Here is a 13,096-nt window from a genome sequence, read left to right as displayed (position 1 = left end):
TTTCACGGCGCGAGTGAGAGACTGATCCGCCTGGTGAATGAGAATTGAGAAATACTGATATGTGAACTTACTCTTCACCGAGGAATCATATATCAATCAGCCTTTACCGAAGTATCAATACCACGTGAGCCCCTCCACCCAGCTACATGATTGATCAAATGGAGCTTGGAGCTTGGACGATTTTGATAAAGTTTAATTATGTAATCGACCATCCATACCAAGGTAGCTTCTGCTAACCTTCTTTTGAAATAGTGTGCTTTAATTATTCGTTGCTTTTCTACTTCTATGCCCCCCTAGGTCATGCAAATAGGCGTGTGGATCGATATTTATTTTCAAACCTCAAACTCTAATAATACTATCTCGAGAACGTCAGATGTATGTCTGAAAGCGCCGAGCATCTGAAGGATGAGGTAGGGTTTCAGCTTTTATAATTGTCACTTGCGTCTTAAAGAATCAAGAAGCTGATACTTATCTAGGGCTCCAAGACCCAATCAATGATAGCTGGTGCGACAGCTGGTTTGATCGCTAGGTAAATTTACAATTGGTCGAGGTTGGAACTATTTGCGCTCATATCTTTCACTCAGATTCGTGATTGCCCCTTTGGACGTTGTCAAAATTCGCCTTCAATTGCAATCGCACTCTGCATCCGACCCTCTTTCACATCGGGACCTGCGAGGATCTCCAATCTATAAAGGGACGATTCCGACGATCAAACGCATCTTTCGAGAGGAAGGGTTGTCAGCATTATGGAAGGGCAATGTTCCAGCAGAGTTGATGTACGTTTCGTACAGTGCGATTCAATTCACGACATATAGATCTGTTACGCTGGGCCTACATGACGCTTTTGGGGAACACCGACTGCCAGCTGCTGCTGAAAGCTTTATTGCTGGAGCATCTGCAGGAGCTGTTGCTACGACCGCAACTTATCCTCTTGATTTACTCCGCACACGATTCGCTGCACAAGGTGTTGAGAGGGTGTATACTTCTCTCCGATCGTCGATCCGTGATATCGCCATTAATGAAGGACCGAGAGGCTTCTTTCAAGGACTTGGTGCTGGCGTTGGGCAAATCATACCATATATGGGTATTTTTTTCGCCACATACGAGAGTCTCCGTCTTCCGATGGGAACTCTAAATATGCCATTTGGATCCGCGGATGCGAGTGCCGGGGTTATAGCTTCAGTTATAGCAAAAACTGGTATATTTCCTTTTGATTTGATTCGGAAGAGGTTGCAAGTACAGGGACCGACAAGAGAAAGATACGTTCACAAGAATATCCCAGTTTACAACGGTGTGTTTCAAACAATGCGACACATATTACACAATGAAGGCTATCGAGGACTCTATCGAGGATTGACGGTCAGGTATGTGAAAGGACAGTTCAGGATCTTCTGATGCTAATATCAATAGTCTTTTCAAGTCTGCTCCAGCAAGTGCGGTTACTATGTGGACATACGAACGAGTTCTTGGAATTTTACTGAAATGGGAGAAATCCCAGGAAATTTCAAAGTGATTTAAGGGTGTTTTAGAGTACATAGGAGCAGTAGAGTCTGTAGAGGGGTGGACTATTGTAGTAATTATGAAAGGTACAATAGATTTTTAGACAACCATGAATTGGCAGAAATAGACATAGAATAGGTACACAATAAGTACCGTGGATTACCCATGATTCCAATCTTACCTACCTCGAGCCTGCCACATTCTACTCCGTAAAAGAAATTACTCCAAGGGGGTAAAATAATTAGAGAAATGATAAAAAGGATAAATGGACAGAAATGGATGGATGAAACGACATCAATGCATCGCGACTGAACAAGCCTCAGAATTCACGTGCGTATGCCAGATTTTGCGGTACCAATCTCTCTCTTTCTCGGGCGGAAGGAAACTGATTCAGTCAGTTTATCCTCGCCGTATCACAGTTCGTCATGGCTATCAACACCGCAGCTGTTCTCCACAGAACTTCTAGAGGTATATCTTAGTTAATGAAATTAAGTTTGTTTTTATTTATTTCATCAATCTGAGTTCTTCTGTGTTGTTGTTGTTGTCGTTATTCAAAATCTCCAAGTGTTTTTAACTCTCTTTCCACCCAGTCAAAACTCTTACAATTGCCCTCAAAACCCCTCTTCAAAGTAACTTCATTTGCATGTGATAGTCAATTTAGCAACACATTAATATCAATCTTGTCAGAATGTCGACAATTATTTCAGCTCCCAGAGTAGAGCAATTATTAGCGCCCCTATTGGCATCTCTGCCTGCGGCTTCTGTATCTCCTCAACCCCCAACGGCGCTGCTTCCTTTACTTTCGCCGATTTTACGTCAGAGAGTCCAAATATTATCTTCGACTTCGAACGAGCCATGGCTGCCATTACTCTGCTACGATGATTCGAATATCTCGAAATTACAACAAGTTATTAAAAATGACAGGTTAGAAGCACATCCTGTCTCTGGTGAGGTTGAGGTTGATTGGGAGAGTGAGGTGGAAATCCAATATCGGCGACTCGATGAAGAGACCTTACAAGCTCTAGTCGTACTTAAAGATCTTTCTTTAAGTGCACGACTTGTATGGTGTGTTGGTGATGAACTCGGCGGTGGTGATGGATGGAGAATTGGAGAAGTGGGAGCATACGAATCTGAAACCCAAGAAGAATGGGGAAAGAAAGATATAGCTTCTGCGGAAACCGCCTTTACATCGGGGGCTTCAAAAATATCTACACAGACAAATGGCAGTCTCTCAGTTGTGTCGAATGCAACAAAGGATACCGAGGCGGAGAATGACGATGATGATGATTACTGGGCTCAGTACGACAACACGCCCGCTCGTACGCCCGCACCAAAACATTCTCCGGCACCCCAGTCTATGCAAACCGCCTCGAGGAGTGCAGATGATGAGGATTCATACTACGCACAATATGCGGATGTACAACCTGCCATGGATAGCCATGATCCAGACGAGGCAGCACAAAACGGTACCGTCGAAACGTCCCTTGGTCAAGATAATCAAATTACTTCCACGCTACAACAAAATCTACAACATCACACATCATATCATGAGGCAAAACCATGGTCAGAGTCTAGTAGTGGGATCATCAATGGAGGGGATTATGTCGAAGTTGTACAACCACGACCAGGAAGTAGAACTAGCTCAAGTGGGAGTGAGACAGTGGCAAAGCTCGAGAAGAGAGCACACGCTCGGGAACAGAGCGAGGTTGGCATCAAACAACATATTTCGACAAGTGTGAAGAGTCTGTACAGATTGGCGAAAGTAGCAGGGATTGAGAGGGCCGAATTTGACAGATTGATTAGAACAGAGTTGGATTGCTTGAGTTTGATGGATGAGGACGAGGATGATCAGTGAGAATGTTTGCTCCAAATTATGGATGTAGTGGCATATTGACATCAGCGATGGAGTTTTGGCATCTTTACTGTGCAGCGTGAAATATCTGGGATACTTGTGGAGCATATCAAGTAAGGGAATCTGTAGCTATGAATGAGAAAATTGGCAAGAAATCGCATATTGCGCACATAAGTACCTACGTGTTGATTGTTCAGATTGATTGTTCAAAGATTGTATTATATATGGCTATCCCATATACTCGCATGATCATCCAAATTGTCCCATTCTTTACCCACCTCTCACTTGTTATATGCACCAAAATATACTGGTACTTCGTATATCGTAGGTAGTTCATTGGTGAATGATAAGGCGGCTTTGGGACTTTAAGTTTTCCGGCACCGAGAGCACCTGCCGTTATCAACTCTCAAAAGCCATTGAAGCACAGACGAAACCCGACTTTCTCTAATGATTCGGATCCTTGGTACCTTTGTACTTTTATACTTTTAATGCACCCTTAATTTTTTAATCTCCTCACACTATTGTGACCCCTTCCCTCAAGGGAAAAGACACGAACACCTAGAATCTATAGTAAATTTTGGGAAAGGTTTTAAGCAAATGTGACTATCGAATAACTGAAAATCGGGGGATATCAAAAGCCAATTGCGCCTTGACTAAACTCTCCAGATTTCCCCAGCTTCTTCGACCTCGAAAGGACAAGCACAAAACAATTAAAATGGATCAAGCAGATATACCTTCGTTGCTCTCGAGGCTCAATAGCGATGAAGATGCTATGCGTAAAATGGCAGTATTCAAGCTACAATCTTCCATTAATGATCCATCATTCGCAGATGTGTTCATTTCCTCAGGGGGCCTCACTATCCTACGTCGACTGATCATGACGACCAATGCGAATACTCTTGCATACTCCCTACAAAGTCTGAGCCGTTTACTGGAAGTCGATATGGGTTGGGAAATATTCGAGTCACCAGGCGCCGGGGAATTGGTCGAACGTGTTGTCGAATTGATTGTTACACATCCACTGGTTAACATTCTGCGAGGAGCCATGTCGATATTGGTTGCTATTGTGAGCCACCCACAAACTTCAGGGGGGCGTATAAAAATACCTGGCGCATTTGGATTTCGAGCTCTAAAACCTGCCGTCGCGGTTTATCCTCAGTTCTTCGAAATGGTAGTCTCGCAACTCAATTCTGCGGATCATTTACTTTGTGCAAATGCACTGATGCTGCTGAATGCATTAATGCGGGATTCGATTACAAATGATAACGGACAGGGAAAGGACAATATTAGTAAAAGTAGTGGGACTGGAGAGGAGTGGCCGAAATTCATCAAACGTTTACAAGATTTGGGGGTTATTAAAGCTGCATATAATTTGATGCAAAGCTCGGCATTACAAGATTTGTCGCATCCGCTATTGGAATTTCAAAGTTTGACCAAGGTTTTACTAGGTAAATGGAAGGAGGTGAAGGTGGATTTGGAAAGACCAGAACATCGACGAGCACTGAAGGGACTACATCTAGCCAGCGCACCCGAAAAGAAAGATCTTAGCAATGGCGCTTCAGTGAAGGCAGATACTTTGGAGAATGGTGATAAAAAGGGGAGTCGGAAACACAATCCTGAAAAGTGGAGAAGATTGGGCTTCGAGACCGAAAGTCCTGCTTGGGAGTTCGAAGCGACTGGATTTCTTGGTATGATGGATTTGACCGATTACGTCAGGAAAAATGAAGACAGGTTTCAAAAGTTATTGTTAGAGCAATCTTCAAAGCCACTAAATGAGAGATGTCCTATTGCAAGAGCTAGTCTAATAGTCACATCTATCTTATATGACCATTTTGAGGTCGACAGATCAGATGCAGAGGATGCGAAAACTTATTTGGTATTGGATGGAGTAAAGAATTATGATAAGATATTCCGGCCTCTACTACTCCAGTGGTCAAGGCTACACTCAGCTAGTTTGCAAGCTTTTTTTAGGTTATGGAAAGCTACTGGTGCCGAGCAGGATGATTTCATAAAAGTTGCGGAACTTGTACGCATTTTGGTTGAGCAAGTGGTCGGTCAGGCTTCAAGAACAAAAGATGTTCTGGAGGTAGAAGAAGAATTGGCAGAATTCGAATATTCGAGATTACGAAAGCTACAAATGGAATTGTTGGAATTGACTTTCGAAGACGAATGGGGTCAACATTTACAGCAAGTGCGAGATGAGCTTAAACATGAAGCTCTTTTGTTTGTTAAGGAACAGAGAATAAGATGTCTGCTCGAAGGAGCATGGTTTCCAAGAATCATTCAACCGAAAACCGTTAGCGAAGAAGGATCATCTTCTACCAAAAGTCTAGGAAGAAGAATACCAACAACGAGTTGGCGTTATGTCAAACTTTCACACAATCGGCGTTATCTTCATTATTTCGATTTTGATCATCAATTGAGTAAAGAGCCGACACTAGATCAATTGCTCGAAAAGATTGACTTGAGTACTATCAGTTCAGTCGTTTCCAATGTCTCCGCGTCTCATGATGACGGTTCAAGTATTTCAAGCTCCTCGACCCTCAAAGATACAAATCCATCAAAAGCAAATACCACCACCAAAATTACTATCAATAGCTACGTCACAGAGACTAAAGCACAACAAGATGATACAGACCCTGCTGAGAAAGCTATTCTTACACTCATGCCTCCTACGCATAGTCTCGCTTCAGAATGGTTGGATGGTTTGTTGATGTTGTTAAACCAGGCGCCGATTACTAGTGAAACCAATAAACTTGTGAGCTTGGTTAGTGAGTACGGATTGAAGATTAGACTTTTGAATGTTAGGTTAGATGAAGGAAATGGGTATGGAGGTCCTCAGGTGGGACAGGGTAAAGTGCCGAGTCGGGAGGGGCTAGATGAAGATTATTACTATGAGGTTTAACGAGGTGTGGATTGGAAGGTAGGGGGTGTTGCCAGGGGGGCTGGGTGAATGCTTATACTGTATATCAACGCGGAAAGGAGAGGACCTGACATAAGTAAGCGTGGACAGTGGAAGTAGCAGGTTTTTCTAACTTTTTCTTTTGGTGTTTCTAGATACCGTGGTTTTTTTGTAATGATACCCTGGGTTGGTTTATTGGGATACTTTCTATGTATAATAGTGTCCTCTGGTTCACTATGGGATATAAATATACGCATACCTACCTAGGCATTGGTAGATATTTGATCACATTGATAGCCTTGCATTTGTAAATTTCTGAACATTCGATATTTCAGGACGTAAAAGAAATGGTTTTGAAATTCGAAATTGCTACAATATGAAGAAATATACAAAAGACGAAAAAATGTATGCTATAGACAATTTTTCCGTATCTCTACAGAGCATTTCCCTGCATCTTCACAAGTTACAACTTTGATCCTCTTATTTCTCAGCCATCATCAATACCCTTTTCAATCTCATTTTCGCCCCTCGGAACCCCACTCCATAAGAACTCAAACCCGACCCCCCTCCCTCAACAACCAAAAACAAAGTCCATTTCCCACCCACCAAATGTTACTTCTCAAATAACTCCACTTCACACTCTCGATTCCCACATACGCAAGCCAATACGCCAATCGGACACCCACATAGGACCAACCCACGCGCGAAATCGTGTCTTCGGAGACGCCTCTGAAAGAAGCATAGAGGATTGCTGCAGCGAAGAGGGGGAAATTATCTAGAGCGTTTTGTTGGGCGGCTTCCCAGCGGAGTAGCATGTTAACGGTGGAGGGAGAGAGATCTTTGGGGGGGAATTTGGCGAGATCTTGTCGCGGGGCGGCGTTGGAGGTTTTGTGGAGGATGCGCCGGGGGAGACGCGCGGATTGGAGGAGGTGGGAGAAGAGGAATTGGGTGGTTAGGATGGTGGGGATGGGGGAAACCATGGCTGTAGTTGGGATCGGGGTTGGGTTGAGATTGAGGTATTTGGGTGTGGGGGTTTTGATGGAGGGGTTGTGGAGGGATTGTGGATGAGAGTTATGTTGATACTGGTGATGTTGATGTTGAAGACGACAAATCAAAATGACGATTTGAATATGATGTAAGAATCTCGAAAGAATCAAAAGATCACCTTAAAATCTCGGGGAAGCAGACACTTAAGAAGATCCTTCATACCCCGGAAATTCATTAGCAATAGTCTGTACACTGTACATCCATTTACTTTAGAACTTTCAATTTCCGCCCACCAATGCAGGAATGAATCCATACAGATACATCCCCTGTGCTCTTGAACAAAACGTTGTTCGACTTCCACTCGTCGATTTTCCGTAGAGTAATTTCGGTGCATCGTTCCCCCCAACCTTCTTTTGATATTTTTCAACTGTTGCTTGCTTGGCTTGGACTCTCCACCGTCCATCTATCCATCCGCTTACCTTAATCCTGATCTTATCTGATAGTACACCCACCCACACCTACCTACTCCATACACACGTGGTAAAAACAGAGCTCGAGAGAGACACATTATATGATAGAAAAGTCACAATAATTTACAATCCAAACACGAGTAATGTCCTGAAACCAATTGGCAATAACTTAATATGCGCCAAGAAAATGCTCGATAGTCAACAAAGTTGATTCAAGACTCTGCATCGCACAAATCCCATTTCTCGGGCAATCGGCGTTGGCGTCGAAATCTGGGCACGTTTGATATACGACAGACCCCAAGCTTTTTCTTCCAACCGTTTGAAACACAAACCGAGAGGCTAGTAAGGTTACCAAGTCGTATTTTTGCGTCCACCTTCACCTCCTCTTTCTCGGGATTTTTTCGTCTGGGTTTTGTCGCTTTTGTTGCATGTCTGTCTTTTTGCCCAGCTTTTACCAAGTCTTTCGATGTGTTTGCGTTTTGATCTTGGATACTCGGCCGGCGTCTTGGAGTTATCTTATTTGCCGGTCATTTCAGAGCATTGAAGATTTTTTCTTTTTCTTTTTTTGCTTTTTCTTGATCGTCAAGGGGTAATCTTGGCGTTGGTGTTGAAGGTGTATTGTTGTTTTCTTCATCGGATTTTGATTATTGAGATACAATGGATGGGGAGTAGACATATATATGTATGATCATATCTATATACTAGTCAATATACTCTATATTATCAACCACCAGATCTAAAGTTAGTCCAGCAATTTCCCATGCCCCGTTCCCAAAAATCTTATCTCTTCTTTCAAAATTCTCCATTCTCTTGGGATCATCTCGGTGCCGAGGATGGAAAAATAGCCAAGCAGCTCGTCCAACTCGGGTTTCTAAAGTTTTCCAAAAGTTTTTCCATACAACACCCAGACACAGACTAGCATCTTAGGCTCTCTGGGCAAGAAAACAGACATGCAACAAAAGGACTTCCAACGCCGATTCTCACCCTGATTATTCCCGAAAACTTATATCCGAGGATCTTGGTCGCACACCAAGAAATTAGCGAGGTCACCAAAGTCTCTTGGGTTCCTGGGCAAGAATTCAGATGTGCAACAATGTGATTCAGTTCTCAAATAGTACCCGCGATATCCGCGGTATACAGAGAGGGGTTTGGTATGACACCACGATATTGGCGAATACGTAGACCAAGAATCTGGGCGAGGAGAAAGATATGCAACCTTTCTTTTGAGGGACGGATGAACCAGTGATAGCATGGCTGATTTTCTGGGCAAGATTGACGATATGCAACAACAAGACTTTAAATCGAGAGACTTATCATGCTAGAGTATCATCAGGACTATGCTGTGTAAGAATAAGATTAAACTTCATGCAAAAACAAATTTCCGGTGTACGGATCAAGACATGGCTCCTCTGGGCATGAGATACGATACGCAACAAAAGTCCTCAAAACTCTAACCATAACACCAAATCCTCTAGGCAAAATCTCGTACTCGAGTCCTACTTTCAGTATCACGTCCAAGTCTCTGGGCGCGAATACCGATATGCAACAAATGTCCTCCAAACACACATACCCAGAATCACCATACCCCTAGTATCCCCCCAAATTTCTGGGCTCAAAAACAGACATGCAACAAAACCATCTATCTGCATTCTGCACACCCTTCACACAATACCAAGAGACCCAAGTGATGATACCACATTCTGCCCAGTCCACTGCATATACTGGGCACGAAAAGCGATATGCAACAAAAGTACCTATCCATCTATCCATCTATCCACACATACATCTGCAAACCACTCCCTTACACTCCAGCCTCCACACTCCACACCTCATACCTCAAAATCCCAACACTCCCCCAAATTCCCTAAGCGCAAATCCAGATACGCAACAAAACAAAAATCCCCCTTTTCCAAGCAATACACACGCACACAAGCATGAGAAAGGAGTAGGTAGTATCACCTAGATACAGAGTACCACACACATGACTCTTGGTATCACGCTATGATGGGCATGGGATTAGATGTGCAACGGAATTTTTCGAGGATCTCGGGTCGGGGGTTTGTGTTTGGGAGTTTGTTATTTATATATATTACTAGGTATGTATATGTATATATGTATGTATATGCAGATAGATACCTAGGTGGGTGGACGGGTGAAATCACTAGATTATCAGATCCATATCCTTCCCTCTCTCTTTTCCTCCCTCCCTTCCTCCCCCCTACCCACTCAGGTAGTTATCTACTTCCACATCACCAAAACCGAACTATCAATCCAGATTCCAGAAATCTCAATCCATACAACCAAACCTCTATCATTCCAAAAATTCAAAAGTTCTATCTATCCCTCCTCTCCCCCACAATCCGCATTCACATTCGCTCTCCTCGGCACCTGAACCCCAACCCTAGCCCCAAACCCCAAACCCCAATGTACCCCCTAATCGTCTAGAAATCCCTCGGTTATTTTTCTGATCTCTCTCTCTCTCTTTCCCCCCCCTCCCCCACACTTTTCTTCCCCCAAATCTCACAATACAACCCACGCTTAAATCCGAATTTAAAATCAAACTCGAAACTCAAAACTCAAACGGAGATTCATTCAATATTCAATACTCATCATCTTTTAAATTCTATAAAAATGAAAATGGATGAAATGCATAATATACAACAGAAGATAGGTACATAATTCGAGTTTCAATTAGAGAGATGTTACGACGAGGACATAGACTATCCACATTCTATTTGCCATTTCCATTGCATCAACTCAAGAGTTTCCTACACGTGAATATCAATGTACTCTTTCACCTTCTGTGAATTTCTGCTAGACTACCATTCAAACTGCCGACCTAGATCTCAATTCTACAATCAAAAGTGCACAGGTAAACGAGACATTTTCGATTCACTTCCGCTAACCCCAAAACATTGTTAGACAGGCTGAAGTAAAATACCAAATCCAATTCAACTATGAAGACTTCTCTATCACTTTTATCCTATCCTTTATCATTTTCAACTCCTCTTTGGTATAAATATTCCAAAAACGCCATTCTATTTTTCGGTTCCTCCTTAATAGCCCAATTCCATTTTAGTTTAACTCTTCCACTGGCTTTGCAGCTCCCTTTCCTTGGTTTCCTACTAATCTCTGTGAATTCGTCAGTAAACGTCTTTATATATCGAGACACGGGAGAACTAACTAAAAGATTTCTCAACAAAACAGCAATTGTAACTTTTCCAATGGAAGGTACATAAATCGAAGCCTTCTCCTTCACAGCAGGACCATCAAAATTCTTTTGAGATGAGAAATTGATACAGACAGCGCCATCCCTGATCAATTCAGTGTTGATCTTGAACTTCTCTCCTGGAACACCGGAGATGACCACATCACTCTTGGGCAAACATTCATCATTCTTCATTCCTTCCATATCATGTACCTCGTGATGGATCTTCTTGATACCCTTGCCACGGGTAAAGAGCTTTACGCCGTCGAGATCGCAAGAGTAGACTGTAGCACCATCATTGGCAAGTAAAGCAGCCAATGGACGACCCACAACTTCTGAGCGGTTGAATACTGTGATCGTCTTTCCGTACAGACGGTTGCCATATGGGAGAACTGAGTTGTAGATCTGTAGGTGTTCGAGAACCTTAACAACTGCTAAAGGTGTGCAAGGTAAAATCGATTTTTGGGTATTGTGAGGAGCGTCAAGGAATCGAATGTTTTGGTACATGTTGAAACGGTAGGTATGCGCCAATCCTTCTACATCTTTGTTGAGAGCGACTATTTGTTGGATATACCCATCTTGTAGAGAAGGGGCAGGGAAGATTGGGTAGTATACAATGATACCGTGGATGGAATCGTCGTTGTTCGCTTTGAGAATCTCATCTTCGATCTCTTCTTTGGTAAACTTGCGGAGTTCGAAATCGAAACCACTGGATAAAAGAAGTCAGTTCGTGGAACTATCGAAGTCCAACTACTTGCAGTGTTCGACAACATCGTGAGAATTCCCAAGTCTTGAACTAGAAGATTGATAGTTCGTGGGCGCAAATGATATCCATTGCAATGGCTTGTAATCTAATCTCCAATTTCTCTGTGCTTTTTAGATCTTCTGATTTGTGAATCGTTAAATTACTCCCATCTTTGAAGGGAGATGTGATCAAGTATAGCAAATATTTGGTTGCAGATTATCTGGTGTATAGCAAATGGAAAACGAATGGAAGAATACTCACTTCTCAATGCATGTGGCCATTGACCAGTCGGCATACTGCTGAGCGGCAGGATCCTCATTTGCCAACAATCCCACAAGCTTAGGCTTGAAGGTTAACTTCTCTAGATCCGTCGCAACCTCTCCAAGTAACTTTTTAGCAATTCCTTGAGCCAAGATAACCTTGCAGGTCGCTGGGACAGGAGAAGAGGACATTTTCGACTAGATTTGGAATGACTTGCAGCGAAGGATTTTGAAGAGAATCGTGGCACGATTTTCGATAGAATCACAGTGCTCCAACAAGGGTCTCGTGTATACTTGGGTTGTTGATAGGAAAATCCTCTTCTGGAAGGTAACAAATCAGGGGAGAAGTTTTACTGAAACATGTGTGAAATAAAATTTTCTTCCCAATGCTTATCTTATCGCACTGTTTTTGGAGGGGAAATAGAGGGGTAAGTCAGGGGTGTTGATTGGAGCTCTTTTACCTCACCAGATTGAGTGAAGGGTACAATACAAAGTCGATGTATTGAAAGAGTGAAAATAAGAGCTTCTTTCAAACCAAGTGCGTACGTAGTTGATTCATTGGAAGACTGTCTCTTCTCCTGATGGATGTGCAATGTGAATCATCATGAATCCGAACAAACATATGTATGATGGGAATTCGAGGTGTCAACTCACACAGTTCCCGATGTTTATCCGCTGACCGCCCTACCGGCAGAAAATGTCCCCTCAATCAATTCTAGAATTCCAGAAGCTCAGTTATTATTGTGGTTGTCCACCAGGTCTGAAAATCATAATCATCGATCCGAGTTTACATACCTAGGTAGAAAAGAACCTGCCATTCAAGAGTACATGATTTGCAATCAGCGTTATATCTCACTTGTTTTTACACTCTTCTCTTGCATAAGGAGAACTGTTCATTTTGATACCATTTCTATTCATCAGCCATATATCATTGTTTCTACAGGCCTACATACCCAGCTTTTCTTATTGGTGACTCGAATTGGTGCTACATTTCACGACAAACTTATTCCTCCAGAGTAAGTCGCTTCTATTTTATTGATGTATTAGTCCATCCTATTCGCTAGTTGATGGCGACCAAGATGCCTTGTTTGGCTCTTATCGGGAAGTATTCCTAGTTGCGGCGGGGCGCGAGTGTTTATATCGTTTCCACTATTCGAAGAGGCTTCAAAGCT

The 13,096-nt window shown here is 42.7% G+C and overlaps 5 protein-coding genes across 5 annotated transcripts; 3 read left to right on the top strand and 2 right to left on the bottom strand.

Moving 5' to 3' along the window:
• Positions 1-377: 377 nt before the first annotated feature.
• Positions 378-1,513, top strand: EAE97_008533 (uncharacterized protein; the record flags this gene model as incomplete). Its single annotated transcript, XM_038879048.1, has 4 exons — positions 378-410; positions 477-529; positions 585-1,364; positions 1,411-1,513. 4 exons carry the CDS (start codon positions 378-380, stop codon positions 1,511-1,513), a joined length of 969 nt encoding a protein of 322 aa, XP_038730130.1.
• A 675-nt stretch (positions 1,514-2,188) lies between these two features.
• Positions 2,189-3,355, top strand: EAE97_008532 (uncharacterized protein; the record flags this gene model as incomplete). Its single annotated transcript, XM_038879047.1, has 1 exon — positions 2,189-3,355. The coding sequence occupies one exon, from the start codon at positions 2,189-2,191 to the stop codon at positions 3,353-3,355; it is 1,167 nt and encodes a 388-aa protein (XP_038730129.1).
• Positions 3,356-4,067: 712 nt separating this feature from the next.
• EAE97_008531 (uncharacterized protein) lies at positions 4,068-6,257 on the top strand (the record flags this gene model as incomplete). The annotated part of the gene is made up of 1 exon (XM_038879046.1): positions 4,068-6,257. One exon carries the CDS (start codon positions 4,068-4,070, stop codon positions 6,255-6,257), a length of 2,190 nt encoding a protein of 729 aa, XP_038730128.1.
• A 548-nt stretch (positions 6,258-6,805) lies between these two features.
• On the bottom strand, positions 6,806-7,798 carry EAE97_008530 (uncharacterized protein; the record flags this gene model as incomplete). The annotated part of the gene is made up of 1 exon (XM_038879045.1): positions 6,806-7,798. The coding sequence occupies exon 1, from the start codon at positions 7,232-7,234 to the stop codon at positions 6,806-6,808; it is 429 nt and encodes a 142-aa protein (XP_038730127.1). The 5' UTR covers positions 7,235-7,798.
• A 2,988-nt stretch (positions 7,799-10,786) lies between these two features.
• Positions 10,787-12,116, bottom strand: EAE97_008529 (uncharacterized protein; the record flags this gene model as incomplete). The annotated part of the gene is made up of 3 exons (XM_038879044.1): positions 10,787-10,843; positions 10,896-11,628; positions 11,926-12,116. 3 exons carry the CDS (start codon positions 12,114-12,116, stop codon positions 10,787-10,789), a joined length of 981 nt encoding a protein of 326 aa, XP_038730126.1.
• Between the last annotated feature and the right edge of the window lie 980 nt (positions 12,117-13,096).

This window comes from Botrytis byssoidea (genome assembly GCF_014898295.1).
Source record: "Botrytis byssoidea strain MUCL 94 chromosome Unknown BBYS_018, whole genome shotgun sequence".
NCBI lineage: Eukaryota > Fungi > Ascomycota > Leotiomycetes > Helotiales > Sclerotiniaceae > Botrytis > Botrytis byssoidea.
The sequence above is the reverse complement of the archived record's forward strand: the minus strand, read 5'-3'. Positions and strand labels throughout refer to the sequence as shown.